The sequence below is a fragment of the Nannospalax galili genome, unplaced genomic scaffold (genome assembly GCF_000622305.1).
Source record: "Nannospalax galili isolate Female #2095 unplaced genomic scaffold, S.galili_v1.0 scaffold11, whole genome shotgun sequence".
NCBI lineage: Eukaryota > Metazoa > Chordata > Mammalia > Rodentia > Spalacidae > Nannospalax > Nannospalax galili.
In genome coordinates this window covers 4,954,339-4,971,053 of record NW_008330735.1, presented here as the reverse complement: position 1 = coordinate 4,971,053, position 16,715 = coordinate 4,954,339, and the positions used below count along the sequence as shown (strand labels likewise).

The window sequence follows — 16,715 nt, the reverse complement described above, 5'->3', positions numbered from 1 at the left end:
CCCCCCCCCCCCCCGCCTTCTCCTTCTTCCAGGAAACAAATCCTATCCCTCACGTCAGATGGTCCTGGGGCTGGGATAATGGGAGGCGCTTTCTTTCACTCTTCTCCCGGATTAAGCTGGGAGGTGGACTGCGCCCATTGAAGGCCCCTTCTTTTCTCCCCTAGGAGGGGGCACCTTTTAAAGAAGATATCTTAATTGTCTGCCACTTAGGTTTATCATGTGGGGAATTTGAGAGATCTAACTTCAATTTTTATTTTGTTAAAAGATTTAAGGGTGGAAGGTAAATCCACTAAAGGAAAAAAAAATTACGACCAATCTAAGTGACCTCTCAGTCAACCACCTGGCTGCAAACAGTTGCTACTTTTAAAGTAGCAAACACATTTCATTGATGCTCAGGGGCTAGGTTGAGATGTGGAGGGACCCGCAGCAGTGCCTCCTTGTTAAACTCTAATTCCACTTTAAAAAATATTTAAAATTCAGTTACCCTGTCCCCATAGACTTTTTTTCTGTTTAAATGTCAGTTCCTAAGCCAGTGCAGGCCTTAGGCTTATAATAACACACGCATGTGTACAAGTGTGTGAGCATGGAGGGCAATGAATATAAATCTCCACGCTTTAAAATTGTGTCAGAGAAGCAAATGAGAACAGAGAATGCTATCTGCAGGAGTCTTCTGAGGGAAACCCTCAGCTTTGTTTAACTGGCAGGATCTACTGCAGAAGGGACTGGGCTTCTCTTTGGGTGGAGGGCATGATTGAGTGTTTGCCTCAGCACCCACGCGGTTGCAGGACGGTCTCCGATCTTTGTGTTTTCCAAAAGCTGTAATGGTGGACTTATCTAGTTGGCCCCAAAGGATTTTCGTTTTTTTAAAAGTTATCCTCCACCGAAACTCCAAAATAAATGGGAAAGACCCTCTTCATTTCTTTCCCTGAAAAAGCACTTTGAGAAGTCTGCTAGGAACTTCGGGCAGTAAATTAGCACAGCCACTTGTGCCCCTACACGTGAGTCCGGCTAGTCTGGTACAACCAGCGACCCTCCCCTCCCCCACGCATCTGAAGTCCCACAGGGAGCCGGGGGCTTGTTTACTAATACACGCTCGCTCCATCCTCCTCCTTTTCCACGGTCTCTCCCTACTCATTTCACTGTCTTTTCTCTTTCCCCTCTCTGTATTATTTTTCTGTCCCTTCTTCTTACACCTTTCTGCCCTCCATCTCTTTAAAGCACTCTTTTCCCCTCCATCCCGCCCTGCCCCTCCCCCACCCCATCCTCCCTCTTCCCTCTTTACTCCCACTCTTCATCCTCTCTCTTTCCTCCTCCCCTCACTCCCAGCTCTGGTCCCCATCCACTTTCTTTGCCTCCCTCCATCCTTGTCCTGCTTCCCCCCATCCACCTCCACCCCAACCCCCCAGCCAAGGGCCCTAAATAGCACCACGGCGCCCGCTCTCCGGACAGTGATTAATGATAGCCGAGCGAGGGGTTAACACACTTCGCTGAAAAGTCTGTTGACTGGGCTTCTTGTAACACAATGTGGCCCGCTGCACGCCTCAAGAGAATCCTTTTGTTGTCCGTGCTCATTGTGGCCTCAAAATTCTGCCCACGAAAGTTTGCCAACGCTCCTGCCCCAGGAGTTTAATAGTTTCCCTTACTCGCGGGGCATTGTGTGGTGCTGAAAAGCAGCCCCTCGCTATTCAAGTGTTGGTGGTCATCTCAATAGATCTCCAAGGGCCCATATGGTGGCCAGTGCTGATGAATCCGCCTGTTTAAATGGGGGAGAAAGTTGGGGTTTTAAAACATTTCAAAGTTCCTGAAAAGATCCCACTAGATCCTGTCACAATTCCCTGAACTCTTTGAAGGCGCTGCCTATTGTCTGCTGGTTATAAATGATATTCCTGGCCAAGTCGATTCCCACCGAGGCCTGGAGGCCCCTCCCCCCAAACGGGCCAAGTTTCTAGGACTGGGAGGGGACAGTCCCTGTTGGTATCCTGTGGGGCCTCAGGCCTCAAGACACAGCCTGCAGTTCCCTGGGAAGCCCAGCCAGGGCCCCAGTCCTTCCCTTTCCCTTCACACAAGCTGTGGCCTCTCAGGCAAGGTGCATTTCAGAGCCAGTAGCCCAAGTGCACATCTCTCCTCCAAGCGCAAAAGAAAACAATGAAACTTTCCCTGTTTAATGATAGAAATTACATTAAAAGTGGTGGAAATGCCCTAATTAAAAATGTACCACTTCAATGATATGCCAAGGGTTCAGCTGCAGCATAGCATATTTAGCTGGTTAGTGAACTCTCTACGATTTCTTTTTTAAAATTACACGTTAAAAATTTAAAAGAAATCTTACTTTTCTCTGGTGCAACACATTACAAAGAATGGACAGTCCTTTTATCTAAATATAAAATTCCATTTTCAGCAATTATAGCCTGTTCTTGGTGATGATATAATTACAGCTGTGCTCGTAATAGGTGTCAAGGCAAAGCACACTCACACAATAGTTGAATAAAACTGCAGAACAATGCGAGCGCTTCTAAATTCACAACCTTTAAAATGAAATTGACTGTGCAGAATTCAAATAAAAACTAGATAAATATTTTTTTAAAAAGATTACAAGCTTGGTTTGGTTTCTTAATAGCATTTTCTACAAACCTATCAACATCTAATTGATTAGATAGGAATTACTGATTATAGATCAGCTGAAATCTTGAACATCACTCTATTTTCCCAACACAGCCATAGGTAAATACATTCTGTAGGGAGAGGGAGCAGGGTGAGGCATGTGTAGTTGCGAAGATCATTTTACCTGGAAACTTTTGGCCTGCTTTGTCATTCATAGAAATGACACTTCATGATAGAAACAGAAAGGAAAAAGGCTCATGTAGCCAGTGTTGCTAATGCCATTCATTAAAGGGAGGCTGACACTTGATTACCTTAGGAAGGTTTTGCTGACCCTCAGACTATCCTGTCCATGGAGCTTATAACTATACCAAGCCCCCTTTGGAGGCCCCCAAGCCATTCCAATTTCTCTTATTGTCCTTTTCTTTCTGTTGCAGATGGCTGTCAGCAACAGGAAGGAGGGGGAGAGAACACCAACTCCATCAGTTCCAATGGTGAAGACTCAGATGAGGCTCAGATGCGACTTCAGCTGAAGCGGAAGCTGCAAAGAAATAGAACATCCTTTACCCAAGAGCAGATTGAGGCCCTGGAGAAAGGTGATGGGATTTTTCAAAGTAGGCAAGCAGTAAATCAAAGTAAATGCCACACCAGCAGCACAAAGAGCTAAATTTAGCCAGGGCTTTTGCATACAAACTGAAAATGAAAAGGTGTCTCCTCTCCTCTCCTCTCCTCTCTCTCTCTCTCTCTCTCTCTCTCTCTCTCTCTCTCTCCTCTCTCTCTGTCTTTCCTACATCTTTTCATCTTACTCTTTCAGGGTGTGTATGTGAATGTAGGTTTTCTTTCTTCATTTCATGTACCAGCAATTCAAAGACTAAAGGAAAATGATGATTTGGCTGTCTTAGGCCACAAATGGGGTCACTGAATGTCATTCCAAAGAAAATTTAACTTGGTTCTGGTGGAAAAGTTCTTCAAAGTACAGGCAATACAGATAGTCAAATTGTTTGGGAGGGAATGAGTTGGAGGTGATGAAGTAGTGAGTCAGGAGCCAGTTTGATCCAAGGTTCAGTTCAACCATTTTGTGTAGTTCTGGCACAACATATAAAACCAACTTACTCTTTCAGAGTTTGAGAGAACCCATTATCCAGATGTGTTTGCTCGGGAAAGACTAGCAGCCAAAATAGATCTACCTGAAGCAAGAATACAGGTACCCAGGGATTTATGCTTTGTATAGTTTTATGCCTTGTGGCTCATATAATTTGCCTTGTCTGGAGACAAAGTGCTTCTAAGGAGCATCATTCTTTTATATAACTGGTAACATGCCTAGTTTGCTAACACTTTGCTGTCCCAGGGCAGGGGAGGGTGGCAAAGGAAGGGCTTTGGGTGTGGCTGGGCTGAAAGCAGGCATAGGGCTAACCTGTTCCATTTATTTACAGGTATGGTTTTCTAATCGAAGGGCCAAATGGAGAAGAGAAGAAAAACTGAGGAACCAGAGAAGACAGGCCAGCAACACCCCTAGTCACATCCCTATCAGCAGTAGTTTCAGCACCAGTGTCTACCAACCAATCCCACAGCCCACCACGCCTGGTAATGGAATGCTAACTACCAAGACATGTTCTTTCTTTTGAGACAGGGTCTTCCTGTAGCCCCACTGCCCTGGAATTTACTATATAGATCAGGCTGGGCTCTATCTGGTAGAGATCCACCTTTCTCTGCTTCCCAAGTGCTAGAATTCAAGATGTACACCTCCACATCAGGCTCCAAGACATGTTCTTCCTGGGTTCTTACTTGTCCCATAATGATCTGCCATTTCTCTCTCCCTGCAGTTTCCTCTTTCACATCGGGCTCTATGTTGGGCCGAACAGACACCGCCCTCACCAATACGTACAGCGCTCTGCCACCCATGCCCAGCTTTACCATGGCAAACAACCTGCCTATGCAAGTAAGAGAGCTGGGCCACATGCTGCACAGGGCCAGGAATGGGTTGGGACCTGCAGAGTCCATCAGCTGTTTGTGCCCCCTTGGGAATCTTTCTTCTGACAGTGATTGGCTGCTTGACCATCAAGTCTGAGACAGTCAGTCCAATCTCTTTTAGTTGATTAATTGATTGATTGATTCATGTCCTTGGACAACAAACACCTGATCTGTTCAGTCAAGTTAATCTGCCTTTGATCATCATGTTAGCTGGATAATTCCGGGTGGTAGTGAGGGCTGCTTTGGGTACTAATGAACTTGTATCACAAAGTAGAAATAATGCTGGCATAGCATGAGATAGTGAGAGGTTGATATATTAAAAATTTGGGTTTATATTAATGTGTTTATATTAATAGTGTCTGCATATGTATTTTGAGGTACATGTGAAAAACTAGTGAGAAAGGAAAGAAAGGTCAGAAATGGGACTTATATTCACACAGTGAAATTCATTTCATATAACGGAAAAGCTAGTTTTTGCTCTACATTTAAGAATAAAAATTTAATAGAAAGTATTTGTTGGAAATTGAATCTGGGCTGCAATGTGATAAGTTGGTGACATTCCTTGCTGCCTAGAACACTAGATGCCATTTAGTTTAATAACCCGCCTCTGTTCTTAATTTTCTTCCAAATATTGACCAACTCTTCGATGGCTGAGTATTGCATTAGGTTAGCACTTTATGGTGTACGTTGTACTGCACTGGTACTAGACACTTTGTTGCTCGATGGACTCTTCATGAAGGTGGGGAAGCCACGCTCTCATGGGCCTTCTACTATGGCTTTCCTAAGTCTTCTGTTTGTGCAACCATTAGATATGCCTGATGGTGTGAGATTGGAAGCACGAGCCCCTGCTGGAAACTGCTCTGGGATTTCATTGTTATTCTCCACTGAACATCTTTTTTTTCAGTTTCAAATCCAAATAGCAGCAAAATAAATGTTCACAGTCTTCAGACTCATATTGGAACAGCTAGATAAGCAACTTCAGAAGACTTGCTCACATGTTTTTCCTACTGCATCTGGATATTAGTGGCCATAGTACAATGGATGTAAATGAAGGGATCAACAGCTCATTAGTTAGTGTTGCTATAACTGCCTTGGAATTTTCCAAAAGTCAGGTTGCCTAGAGGAAGTGATTGTAGGAATTAGAGACAAATGCAAGCTGAAATTCTGGCAGGGCCCTCTAGCCCTCTAGGCTTCTTTGAACTTGACATGAGTGGTCATCAGCTAACTTTACACCATGAAGTGTCTTGCTTAGTTTTATATATTATAGCAGTATCTGGGTTTCTGTGGAGATAACAAAATGCACATATGAAAAAAAAACAATTTGAAAAATGAAACAGATGCTGGATTATATTTTTTTCCACATACAGAGAAATATGTTAAGTCAATTTATTTCAAACATTAACTTAAAAATTATGCCGACTAGGATAAGTGTGGTGATACATACCTTTAGTTCCAGCACTTTGGAGGCAGAGGCAGGCAGATCTCTGTGATTTTTAAGGCTAACCTAGCTAGGGAGTTCTAGGCAAGCCAGGGCTACATAGTAGGACCCTGTCTTAAAAATTTATACAGTTTAAAAAATATATACATTCATTAAACAACAACTAAGACAATAAAAGTGATCAATTTTACTGTTCGGAGAAAATTTCTTTTTAAATATTGGGTTGGGGGTGCTATCTGTCTCTTGCTTCATATTGTTGACTAAGATCCTCAGTATCTTACGAAGGATGGGTATCTTCCTTTAAACCCTCTCTGATGGGTCTCTGAGAATGAGAATTTTGGGGTGTTAAGCATTTGTGGAGTAGAACAGTTATCATTTCCCTTATTGCTGATATTATGCTTCTACAAATTTACCCCATGAGTTTTCTGACCTCAAAAAAGTCCACGTGCACTCCCATAAAGGGGTTTATCCTGGCTTTGCATAGTTCTTTAGTTTCAAGAGAAGTTTATCTTCTCAACACTTTCATTTTGAACACTGAGAAGGCACAACATAATTTTATGGATAAGACTCAGTCAGGACTTCTGGGTTAGTTAAGAAGTCACTGTTAATCATCAGGTTGCAAATAAATGATATTTACTTACACTTATGACCACTTTAACTTGAGGTCATTATGGATTGTGTCTTTAAAAAACCTTTCCCTTAAGTCCAGCACTGGTAGGTTCCCAAGGTTCCTACACTAAACTTGACACAGAGCTCCTCCTATTACTCTGTGGCCCCATAGTTGACATACAGAATTTGGGAATCACAGTGTTCCCAAATAGAACCAGACTTGCAGAGAGAGGGAATGTGTTTTTAGTTAGGTCCTCACTCAGAGGTTATATAACAATCCCAGTAGAGGTAAAAGATGAAAAGTGGATGAAAGTTCTGTTAAAGTATGGATAATGCTGATTGTCCAGCTGAACACTTGTTGGAATTTACTGTTTAAGAAATTTGGTGCCACAGACAATTTTACTCTGGCTGTGGCTAAAGGAAAGGTAACCCTTAGACCCATCATACGGAATTCCAGTCCATGCCATAGAGGCATCAGCAATTACCAGGCTTGTCCGAAGAGACACTGGGGAGGAGGGAGCCCAGGATGTGGTTATGTGATGTGTTCCTCAGTAGCCACAGGTTTGTTTTTCTCTTGGCAGCCCCCAGTCCCCAGCCAGACCTCCTCGTACTCCTGCATGCTGCCCACCAGCCCTTCAGTGAATGGGCGGAGTTATGACACCTACACCCCTCCGCACATGCAAACACACATGAACAGCCAGCCCATGGGCACCTCGGGCACTACTTCAACAGGTGAGCTCTCCGCAGCTGCCCAAAGAGGCCTACTTAGCTTCTCTGGCCAGCTGATCTCTCACACTGCACTTAGTTTACTTGAAAAGAAACTTCTGGCCTTGTGTAGGGGTGTGTTGAACATTTGCTGCCCTTGTCTTTGGGGAAAACCTCACTGAAAAGGGAAATATAGGTAAACTCCTGACTTGACACCACATAGGCAAAAATGTCTTCTATTATGGTGAAATGTGGTCACAGAAGTTGTGTTTGAAGACATGGGCAGAGACTATGTTTTCAGAAGACATGCTGCTAGGTAGAGCTGGACAGTGAAGGCCGGAGGGGCACACTGTGGGTGATTTTTGGAAGATTTCTACATCTTTTACTTCCTCTTTGTCTTTCATGGCAACAGAGGAAATATTACACCAATCTTCCAAAGATGGCTGCACTGCTAAAGTTACAAACATTTGACTAGAGAGGCTTGGGATTCACTAAGTATGTGTAAATAAATCATCTAGTCCCTGAAGGTGCAGCTTTTATTTGTAACAGTTGGAATATCTTTTAATATGATAAAAATGTTATGGTGTGTTAGAGATTTAAAAAAGGCTATACATTTATGTTCTACTCCTGTCTCTTGAAGAATATACCTATATGACTATTTTTTTTTAACCCATTTATAGGACTCATTTCCCCTGGAGTCTCAGTTCCAGTTCAAGTTCCTGGAAGTGAACCTGATATGTCTCAATATTGGCCCAGATGAAGGAACACCAGAGAGGTGGGTCCACAGTAGATGGGTATTATCAATGGAGAAATGGGGAAAATGGGGACAATTTAAATGGGGAAACCATGGCAGAAGGGTTAGGCAGAGAGAGAGAGAGAGAGAGAGAGAGAGAGAGAGAGAGAGAGAGAGAGAGAGAGAGAGAGAGAGAGAGATTGAGAGAAAGACTGAGGAAATTGTGCTAATTTAGTTAGTGACTATGTGGACACAACAGTTGGGTGTTCAGGAAAGAAAAACGGCTGTTAGAAGCACTTCACTCTGCAACTGTGTCCTGTGTTGGAGCCCTGGGGAATGGACTAGAAACAAGGACCTTTGCATACAGGAGGCACAGTATCAGTTGGAACAAATCTTCATTTTGGTATCCAAACTTTTATTCATTTGGTGTATTATTTGTAAATGGGCATTTGTATGTAATGATGAAAGAGAACAGCATAGACTGGATGGAGCTTGGATCTGTGTTGGTCATGAAGTTGTTTAAAGGAAAAGAAGAAAAAAGGAAACCATGATCAACAAGATTTGCCATGAATTTCAGAGTTTTATCAAGATATATCGAATACTTCTACCCATCTGTTCATAGTTTATGGACTGATGTTCCAAGTTTGTATCATTCCTTTGGAACAACATGCACTAGATATATGTAAGACATCTCTGTTGGTTTTCCAAAGGCTGTTAACAGATGAAGTTTATGTGCAAAAAAGGGTAAGATATAAATTCAAGGAAAAGTTGATAGCTAAAAGGTAGTGTGTCTTCGATATAATCCAATTTGTTTTATGTCGAGATGTAAGTATTTGTCTTCCCTAGAAATCCTCAGAATGATTTCTATAATAAAGTTAATTTCATTTATATTTGACAAGAATACTCTATAGATGTTTTATACACATGTTCATGCAATCATACATTTCCTTTTTGGCCAGCAAAAGTTAATTGTTCCTAGATATAGTTGTATTACTGTTCACAGTCCAATCATTTTGTGCATCTAGAATTCATTCCTAATCAATTAAAAGTGCTTGCAAGAGTTTTAAACTTAAGTGTTTTGAAGTTGTTCACAAACTACATATCAAAATTAACCATTGTTGATTGTAAAAACCATGCCAAAGCCTTTGTATTTCCTTTATTACACTATTTTCTTTTTAACCTAATAGTGTGGTGTTACAAATTTTGTTTCCATGTTAGGTTGATATTCCAAATCAGTGGTCACTTTCATACATACTGTCCTTTTGCAGACACCAGAAGGCCTCATAAATTGGTTGGTGCATGAGGATATATATATATATATATGTGTGTGTGTGTGTGTGTGTGTGTGTGTGTATCTCCTTTAACCATGTAAGAATGTAGGAATAAAAATGCAACAAGCTATTAATCAGGAATCGTGCTTTGAATTAGAGCTGGCATTTTCAATCTGGGCAGATTTCCATTGTCAGCCAATTTGCACAATGATTTCACTAAGTATATTCCAAAGTAGATTTCTTAAACAAGACACTCTGAAAGCTGTTGCCTTTCTCAGATAGCCCCTTTCCCTTTTCTGCCTCCCTCCCCTTTGCACAAGAGGCATCATTTCCCATTGAACCACTACAGCTGTTCCCATTTGAGTCTTGCTTTCAGCGCTCTTGTGGATGGTTGGAGGGTGGAGGGAGCATGTTGCATGTCAAGGAATAATGAGCACAGACACATCAACAGACAACAACAAAGCGGACTGTGACTGGCCGGTGGGAGTTAAAGGCCTTCAGTCATTGGCAGCTTAAGCCAAACATTCCCAAATCTATGAAGCAGGGCCTATTGTTGGTCAGTTGTTATTTGCAACGAAGCACAAATCTGATCATGCTTAAAGTGGCAGCACGCAGGGCAGGAGTGTTTGAGCCCAAGCAATGGATGGGAAAAAAAATAAGCCTTTGTTGACTAGAAAAAGGCTTGTCTATTATTTCTGTCTGCTCTGTGCAGCATGTAAGTTAATATACATACATTTTCTTTTGTAAACTTTGGTAAAACGTTTGGAGGTCCTGGCCATGTAAGTAAGAATACTTAATGTAGAGAAACCTCTGGGGGAAAAGGACACACTTCCATTGACTTGTACTTGGATTTTTTTTTTTTTAATCCTCCAAAGCAAATGATCAAAAATAAAGAAATTACTTGGAAGGTTTAAACACAACCTTGTAGTCAACATCTACCATTTGGTAGTTAAGGAACTGCTTATGAACGGATAATTGAGATTCATTTCTCTGGCATACTACATACTAAAAATTTTATTCCAGCGGAGTTGCTTCACGTCTGGGGATGCCTTCCTAAATTGATGCTGGTTATTGCATGCGTATTTGTAGTGGTACCCCGTGTCAGCCTGCACTGCATGCTGGCACATACACACTGTTGGTACAATTGCCCTCCCAGACATTTCTACCTCCTGACATTTTTCAGCCTTTATTCCCTGAGGGATGGATGTGTGCTGAGGGAACTGTCAGAGAAGGGCTGTGTGGGAGTTATGCGCTGCTGGCTGGCTTCCTTCCTTGAAAGAAAGGGTAGTTTCCAACTGGCTGTGATTTTGGCTGGGGCCAAATTGGTGCAGGCCCATGGCTCTGCTGAGCAGAGCATATAGACTATGGAGAACTGGGCATGGCATGCTGGGAACAAGATCTTGCAGTGGGAGAAAGAGAGTGATATGGGAGCTGATGGGTCTGATGTGAGCACTCGGGCACAAACACAAGCCCTCAGAGGGTTAGGACTGCTAGGCCACAATGGCATGGCCTGGTGTAGTCTGAAGAAGTGCTGCTCAGCTGTGGAAGCCCTCTGGTCCAGCAGGGAACGGCTGTCTTGCCTTCTGCCACATGTACCCTAGGGAGATGAGCTTTCCCTCTCATCCAAGCTCCAGGCACTCTTGGGGACAGCACTGCAAGCTCTGTGTGGTACCAGTGCCTGGGATTTGGCTTTTTACTCTTTGTAATCATTTACTTTTGTCTATTTACGGACAGGTATATTTAGAGATTTGTCAATGGGCAATCTGCAGGGATGTCTTAGTACATTTTCCAGAATGAAGACTATATTTTGTGATGTTCTCAGTACAAACAGCTAACATTTTATCTCAAGATTTGACTGAATTAGGGACACCAGGTGAACAGAATTAGAGCTGAATCACTCTAGGTAAAAATCACTCTACTTTTACTGGGATGAATTTTCAAGAATCCCGTTCTGAAAGCTGTGCCTCCTAACAACAGTCAATCCGTAAACAATTGTCTCCTCCTTTTAAAAATTATCATAAATAGGTTTCCTAAAAAATTATTCCTATAGTATTAGTACAAAGCTTTGTTCCATGAACGTTTGCCATCACAGGATAGTAATGACATTCTTCTAGTTATTTAGGCCTATTTTTTATTTTTTGGTTAGTACTTTGGTTCATCAAGACCAAATACATATTATTCTGTTTTTCAAGACAAATCTTTCTCCCCAACCCCTTGGTTATGACTGACTAAACTGTTTGGTTTTCAAATCAAAATGAAAGTCTTTACAGTTACTACTGCTTAATTCTGATGCTTTTGATGGTGACTATCTTTGGAAGGCAGCAACAAAATGACAACAATGGACTTAACCAATATTGGGTTTTCCCTATACCTCCTCGTTAAAATTGAAAGGGGATTGTTGGCAGAGTTCCTTACTTTTGAGGCATTTTGATTTGGTCTGGTGTTAGTATTGGGAGGTCCTGGAGGTAGCAGTGCTAACGAATAGGTAGAAAAGAAGGAAAGTGATATGGTGTAGAGGCATCAAGAAGAAATTCAGGAGGTCTTGGAGCCTCAATACCTGAGCAGAACTCAGCAGTCAAAATATTTACCTCATGTTAAAGATAGGCAGATATAGTGTAAGAAAGAATTCCATACATGGCTTTGAGGGTCATATATTGGAAACATTAAAAAGATATAAGGATATTTCAGATGCTATATTTGGCACTGCTCTTAAGTATATTTGAATCAAGTTGATAATTAAAAAATCTATTAATGAGTGTATGTTTCATAATATGTCAGAAGGGTGTGTGTGTGTGTATAATTTTTGAAGGCCAGTATTTTTATGAAGTTGTTGGGAGAAATAGAGGACAAATAATGTTTCCAGAAGGAGGAAAGCACATTTAAAAAAATATTTTATTTAGTATTTTTATTTTCTGTGTACAAGTGTATTGCCTGCATGTATGTGAGTGCACCCGTGTTGTACAATGCCACGGAGGTCAGAAGAGGGCTTCGAATTCCCCTGGAACTGGAGTTATGGATGGTTCATAGCTGCCATGTGGGTGCTGAGAGTTGAACCCGGGTCTTCTGCAAGAGCAGTCAGTGCTCTTTACTGCTGAGCCATCTTTCCAGCCCATGGAAAGCACATTTTTAGAGTGCATTTTTATTAGAAGAAAAACAAAACATACAACCCTCCAAAATCTGCCCAGTGAGCCTGAAAACCAAAGCCCCTGGACATGGAATTTTTGGAAAGCCTAGGTACTCTCTTGATTAAAAATGTACTTTTATTAAGTTTGAAAAGTTTCATTTCTACTTAAAATAAGGGTTCAAATATGCCCACTCAATTTTTAGAGTATTTAGCTATTTGTAAAGCATACATTAACTAGTAATTGGGTGTTAATTTTATAGATATGGTATCCAGGGAAGTGAATCAGTGGCCTATTAAGTATTTTACAAGCAATTTACATATGTGACGGCTGCACATTTCCTTTTCAGAATCAAATCCTGTGTAATTGTTCTGTTGTGTGTTTGTGTAGAATGAATCACAACATGGTAAGAGAAAGGTTAGAGTTATTAAAATAATAACCCAACTAAAAGGTTCACTTCAATTTATTCAAATTGTTCACAGTATCTTCAAAGGGCACAGCAGAGCTTCTTTTAGTACCTGCACAACATTATTTTATTATCTATGGACTAAATCAATCTTTTGAAGTTGTTTTAAATCTTAAAAGCACCTCTGCTTAATATAAAAGCCCTTTAATTTTAACTGACAGATCAATTCTGAAACTTTATTTTGAAAAGAAAATGGGGAAGAATTTGTCTTTAGAATTAAAAGAGATGAAAAAAAAAAATAAACCAGACAGTGTAAAAAAAAAAAAAGAAGGAAGAAGAAGAATCAACGCGATTTTTTAGTGCTAATGAAGTCGTGGTGACAAAATAGTTGTCTTTTTGATTTTGATCACAAAAAATAAACTGGTAGTGACAGGATATGATGGAGAGATTTGTCATCCTGGCAAATCACTGTCATTGATTCAATTATTCTAATTCTGAATAAAAGCTGTATACAGTGTGTGTTTATGCTACAGTGGGTTTTTTTTTTAAGTGACTGACATTCATCATATTGGTTAGACAGTTTTAAAAACCTAGTCTTTGTTTTCTACAATGTTGTCAGGAGCAAATAGAGCACAGTCTGTGGTATATTAAAAGAAAACTACTTAAAAATGCTGGTTAAAAGTTCTTTTAAAATATTCTAATATATTTGAAAATGTACTCTGGAAATTCAGTTTTTCCCAATGGATGTTAAATGTCTTTTTAAAAATTGAATCTTTATTTATATATGCAAATTGCTTTTTAACTTTCACTTTTTGCCTATTGTTTGTCAAAAGCTTTAAGGCTATGGAACTGATTCAAAAACCCAGTGTTTCATATGAAAACTGGTTCAATAAGCTATGTGCCCAAGACATGTTTACATGGTTAGAGGTTTCCATGCTTAGCCAATGTTCCTGTTTAACAAAGGGTTTGCATGGCACAGTGGAAATCTGAGTTACTTTCAGTTTTTCATGTTGTCTTAGACTATATTATACGAATTACACCAGGCTTCACTATGTGTTTCCCCTGACATCCCAGCACTGATGTGGCTGTCAGTTTGAATTTCAGTCTTGAATTATGTCTGTTGACACAATTTCATAGCACTGACTTTGACTGTTGAAGATTTCTAAACAGAAGTCCACTCAACTTCTATTCTATCACTCAAGTTCTTTTTGTATTAACTACTATGGCAGAGTAATTCATACTAAATTCAAAATATATTACTTTGTCTTTATCATTTTAATAACAGGATACATAAATGCGAATTGTTTCATATACTAGCAAACAAAATTCCCTTCTTTCTTTCTTTTTTTTTTTTTTTAAAGCCTTAGCAATTTTGGTAATTTTTTCAGAAATAAAGTGGAAATGTGTTCATATACAACTTGAATTTCATGATTTACACTCTCCTGGCTGTAACATGTGCATGATCCTGAGTGCATTGATTTTTTGGACCTTTTTTGAGTGTTTGTTTAAAAATAAATTAGTATTTTAAAAAGCAAAAACTAAATGCTAAAAATGCCAATATTTCTGCTGTATTATTTCTGTACAAAAGTTGGTGAAAAAAACATAAAGAATGGCAGCTCCATTCTGTAATCCTAACTGTGTTTTCAAAGATTGAGGGGCAAATCATTAAGAAAAATATTTACATAAGCTATTAGCAATCATAATTAGAGTGTCAGATAATTCCACATGCAGTGACTAAGGAGGATCCCTAGAAGTCCAGGTGCTTCTCGCCTCCGGCCATCATGCCACAGCCTGGGCCCAGCAGCTTGGCGGATTCTGCCAGATCCTGTTTGCTTGAACGGCTCACTGTGTCTGACAAGTCTGGAGGCAAATGCAGTCGCTATGGCACATTGTAAGAGAAGGAAAAGAAGAAGAAAAAAATTAATTTTGCTTTCCCTAGCACACTTCAGAATACAATATTATGCTCTGTTGATCAGCATTTAGTCTTGCATATGAAATCCCTGCTAAAACAATTCCTCAGACTGAAGCCCATTATAATCACATCCTATTCTTACCAGATTTTTACAAATTATAGCTATTGTTAGAAACTGGACCAAGATTCTTAGTGGAGCTTTTTCAGAGACCAAATCTAAATGTATTAAGATTTTTTTTCTTATTTAGGTAGAAATGAAAACATGCAAATGTACAAACTGAAAAATATCACGAATTAGTTTTTTCCTTGTCCTATTTTTGCCATGGTCCTAAAATGCTTTTTAATCAAATGTAGCTTTTTAGGAGTGTTGGATTCCCACAATGCTTGCTTCCCTTTGTGTATGAGTTGACCTGATGATTCTATTTCATGACTATACTATTTCTAGGAACTTAAACTCTTGACAGACGTTTTGGCATAATCAAAGCAATGGTACCAGAGGGTCAGTATTTTTCAAGTGCTCAGGTAAGTCAACTACAACATGTGTTACAGGTTTGCCTTAGTGCATCATGTTGGAGTATATTTTCAAAAGTATAATTCAGCTTTGACTAGCCCCCCTCACCATAATTATAGAAGCTACTGTAATTAGGAAGAAATCTTGGTATTTCAAAAGAATATTTGTGTATTGGAAAGAATCTCAAAGTCCTTTAACTATCAGTACTCCTAGCTCATGACATGTTTTTTTTTTTTTTTAAAATCAACATTTAAAGGAACAAAGAGTTGGTTCTTCATATCAGTAGATTCCACATGCATGGATTCAACCAACCCTATGGTGTGAAAATACTCAAAAAGAATGGCCTGTATTAAACACGTAGAGGTATCTTGTTATTATTCTTATTTATCTTGTTATTTTGTTATTCTTATTTATCTTGTTATTATTCTCTATCCAATACAGTGAAAGATCTATTTACATAGCACTTACACTGTATTAGGTATTATAGTAATCTACAGATGATGTAACTAGACAAGAAGACATGTGTATATGCATGTATATGCAAGCACAATGCTATGATATAGAAGGGACTTTGACATCTATAGATGTTAGAATCTGCAGAGGCCTAGAACCAGTCTTCCAGGGTTACAAAGGATTGCTATCTTTGTCGTGTGAGGTACAGAATAGGCCTGAGAGACCACAGGCAAGGCAGGACGGGGCTCTCCAAAGTAGGCAGCCTAGCTGGAACCTTCATTTGGAAAACTCTCTTTAATACAAAAAAAAAAATCACTTTTTTTCTTTTGTCAAAATCTTTGTTGACAAGCATATGTTCCCACTAGATTCTTTCTTGATGAAAGGCTTGTTTACTGTCATGTAAACACAAGCTGTGTGCACATGATCAAAATATTTAAAAACATTTAAAATAATTTATGAAAAGGTTTTTCCTTGATCTCAGTTTGCCTATAATACAAGCACATTTATGACTAAAGATACAAATCTACAGATGCAAGGCCAGCAAAGATGTCAGGAAGGTCAAGAAGGTCAGGGAAGCCTGTGAGATTCACACAGAGCGATTCATTCTATCCTCTGCATCCAGCCTGCCACTTATTAAGTAATTGTCTATTTTATCACTGGTTTTAAAACATCTCTTTTATTTCTGTACACTCTAGTTTTTTCCACAAAAAATTTCAAGTAGAAATGAAAGCATGATAAAGTCAGGAATCTAAAACAAAGCATAATCCAGAGTCCAAGGTCACAAGCATTGTTGTAGTGTTAACTCAATCACTGTCCATGGAAGAAGCAGGAGGGAAATGAGCTTTAATTACACCCCAGTTTCAATGTTTCTAGACTATCTTGTAGTCAAGGCTGATCAGCAAAGAAGAAAATGACCAGAATGCTTGCATGATTTGAAGGTCTTTATGTGGACTTTAGAGAAAACTACTCTGTGTGTGTGTGTGTGT

The 16,715-nt window shown here is 39.8% G+C and overlaps 2 protein-coding genes across 8 annotated transcripts in view; one reads left to right on the top strand and one right to left on the bottom strand.

Moving 5' to 3' along the window:
- Pax6 (paired box 6) overlaps positions 1 to 8,081 on the top strand; it is a 16,745-nt gene extending 8,664 nt beyond the window's left edge. For all 4 annotated transcript variants that reach the window (XM_029555224.1, XM_029555218.1, XM_029555222.1 and 1 more), the window contains 6 exons: positions 3,036 to 3,194; positions 3,720 to 3,802; positions 4,032 to 4,182; positions 4,422 to 4,537; positions 7,198 to 7,348; positions 8,002 to 8,081. In XM_029555224.1, coding sequence (XP_029411084.1) covers positions 3,036 to 3,194; positions 3,720 to 3,802; positions 4,032 to 4,182; positions 4,422 to 4,537; positions 7,198 to 7,348; positions 8,002 to 8,081 — 740 coding nt within the window. The remainder of the gene's footprint in view (positions 1 to 3,035; positions 3,195 to 3,719; positions 3,803 to 4,031; positions 4,183 to 4,421; positions 4,538 to 7,197; positions 7,349 to 8,001) is intronic.
- Positions 8,082 to 12,892: 4,811 nt separating this feature from the next.
- The window catches only part of Elp4 (elongator acetyltransferase complex subunit 4), a 243,539-nt gene continuing 239,716 nt past the window's right edge, over positions 12,893 to 16,715 (bottom strand). For all 4 annotated transcript variants that reach the window (XM_029555164.1, XM_029555168.1, XM_029555157.1 and 1 more), the window contains one exon: positions 12,893 to 14,732. In XM_029555164.1, the coding sequence (XP_029411024.1) occupies positions 14,601 to 14,732 (132 nt within the window). In that variant the 3' untranslated portion in view covers positions 12,893 to 14,600. The remainder of the gene's footprint in view (positions 14,733 to 16,715) is intronic.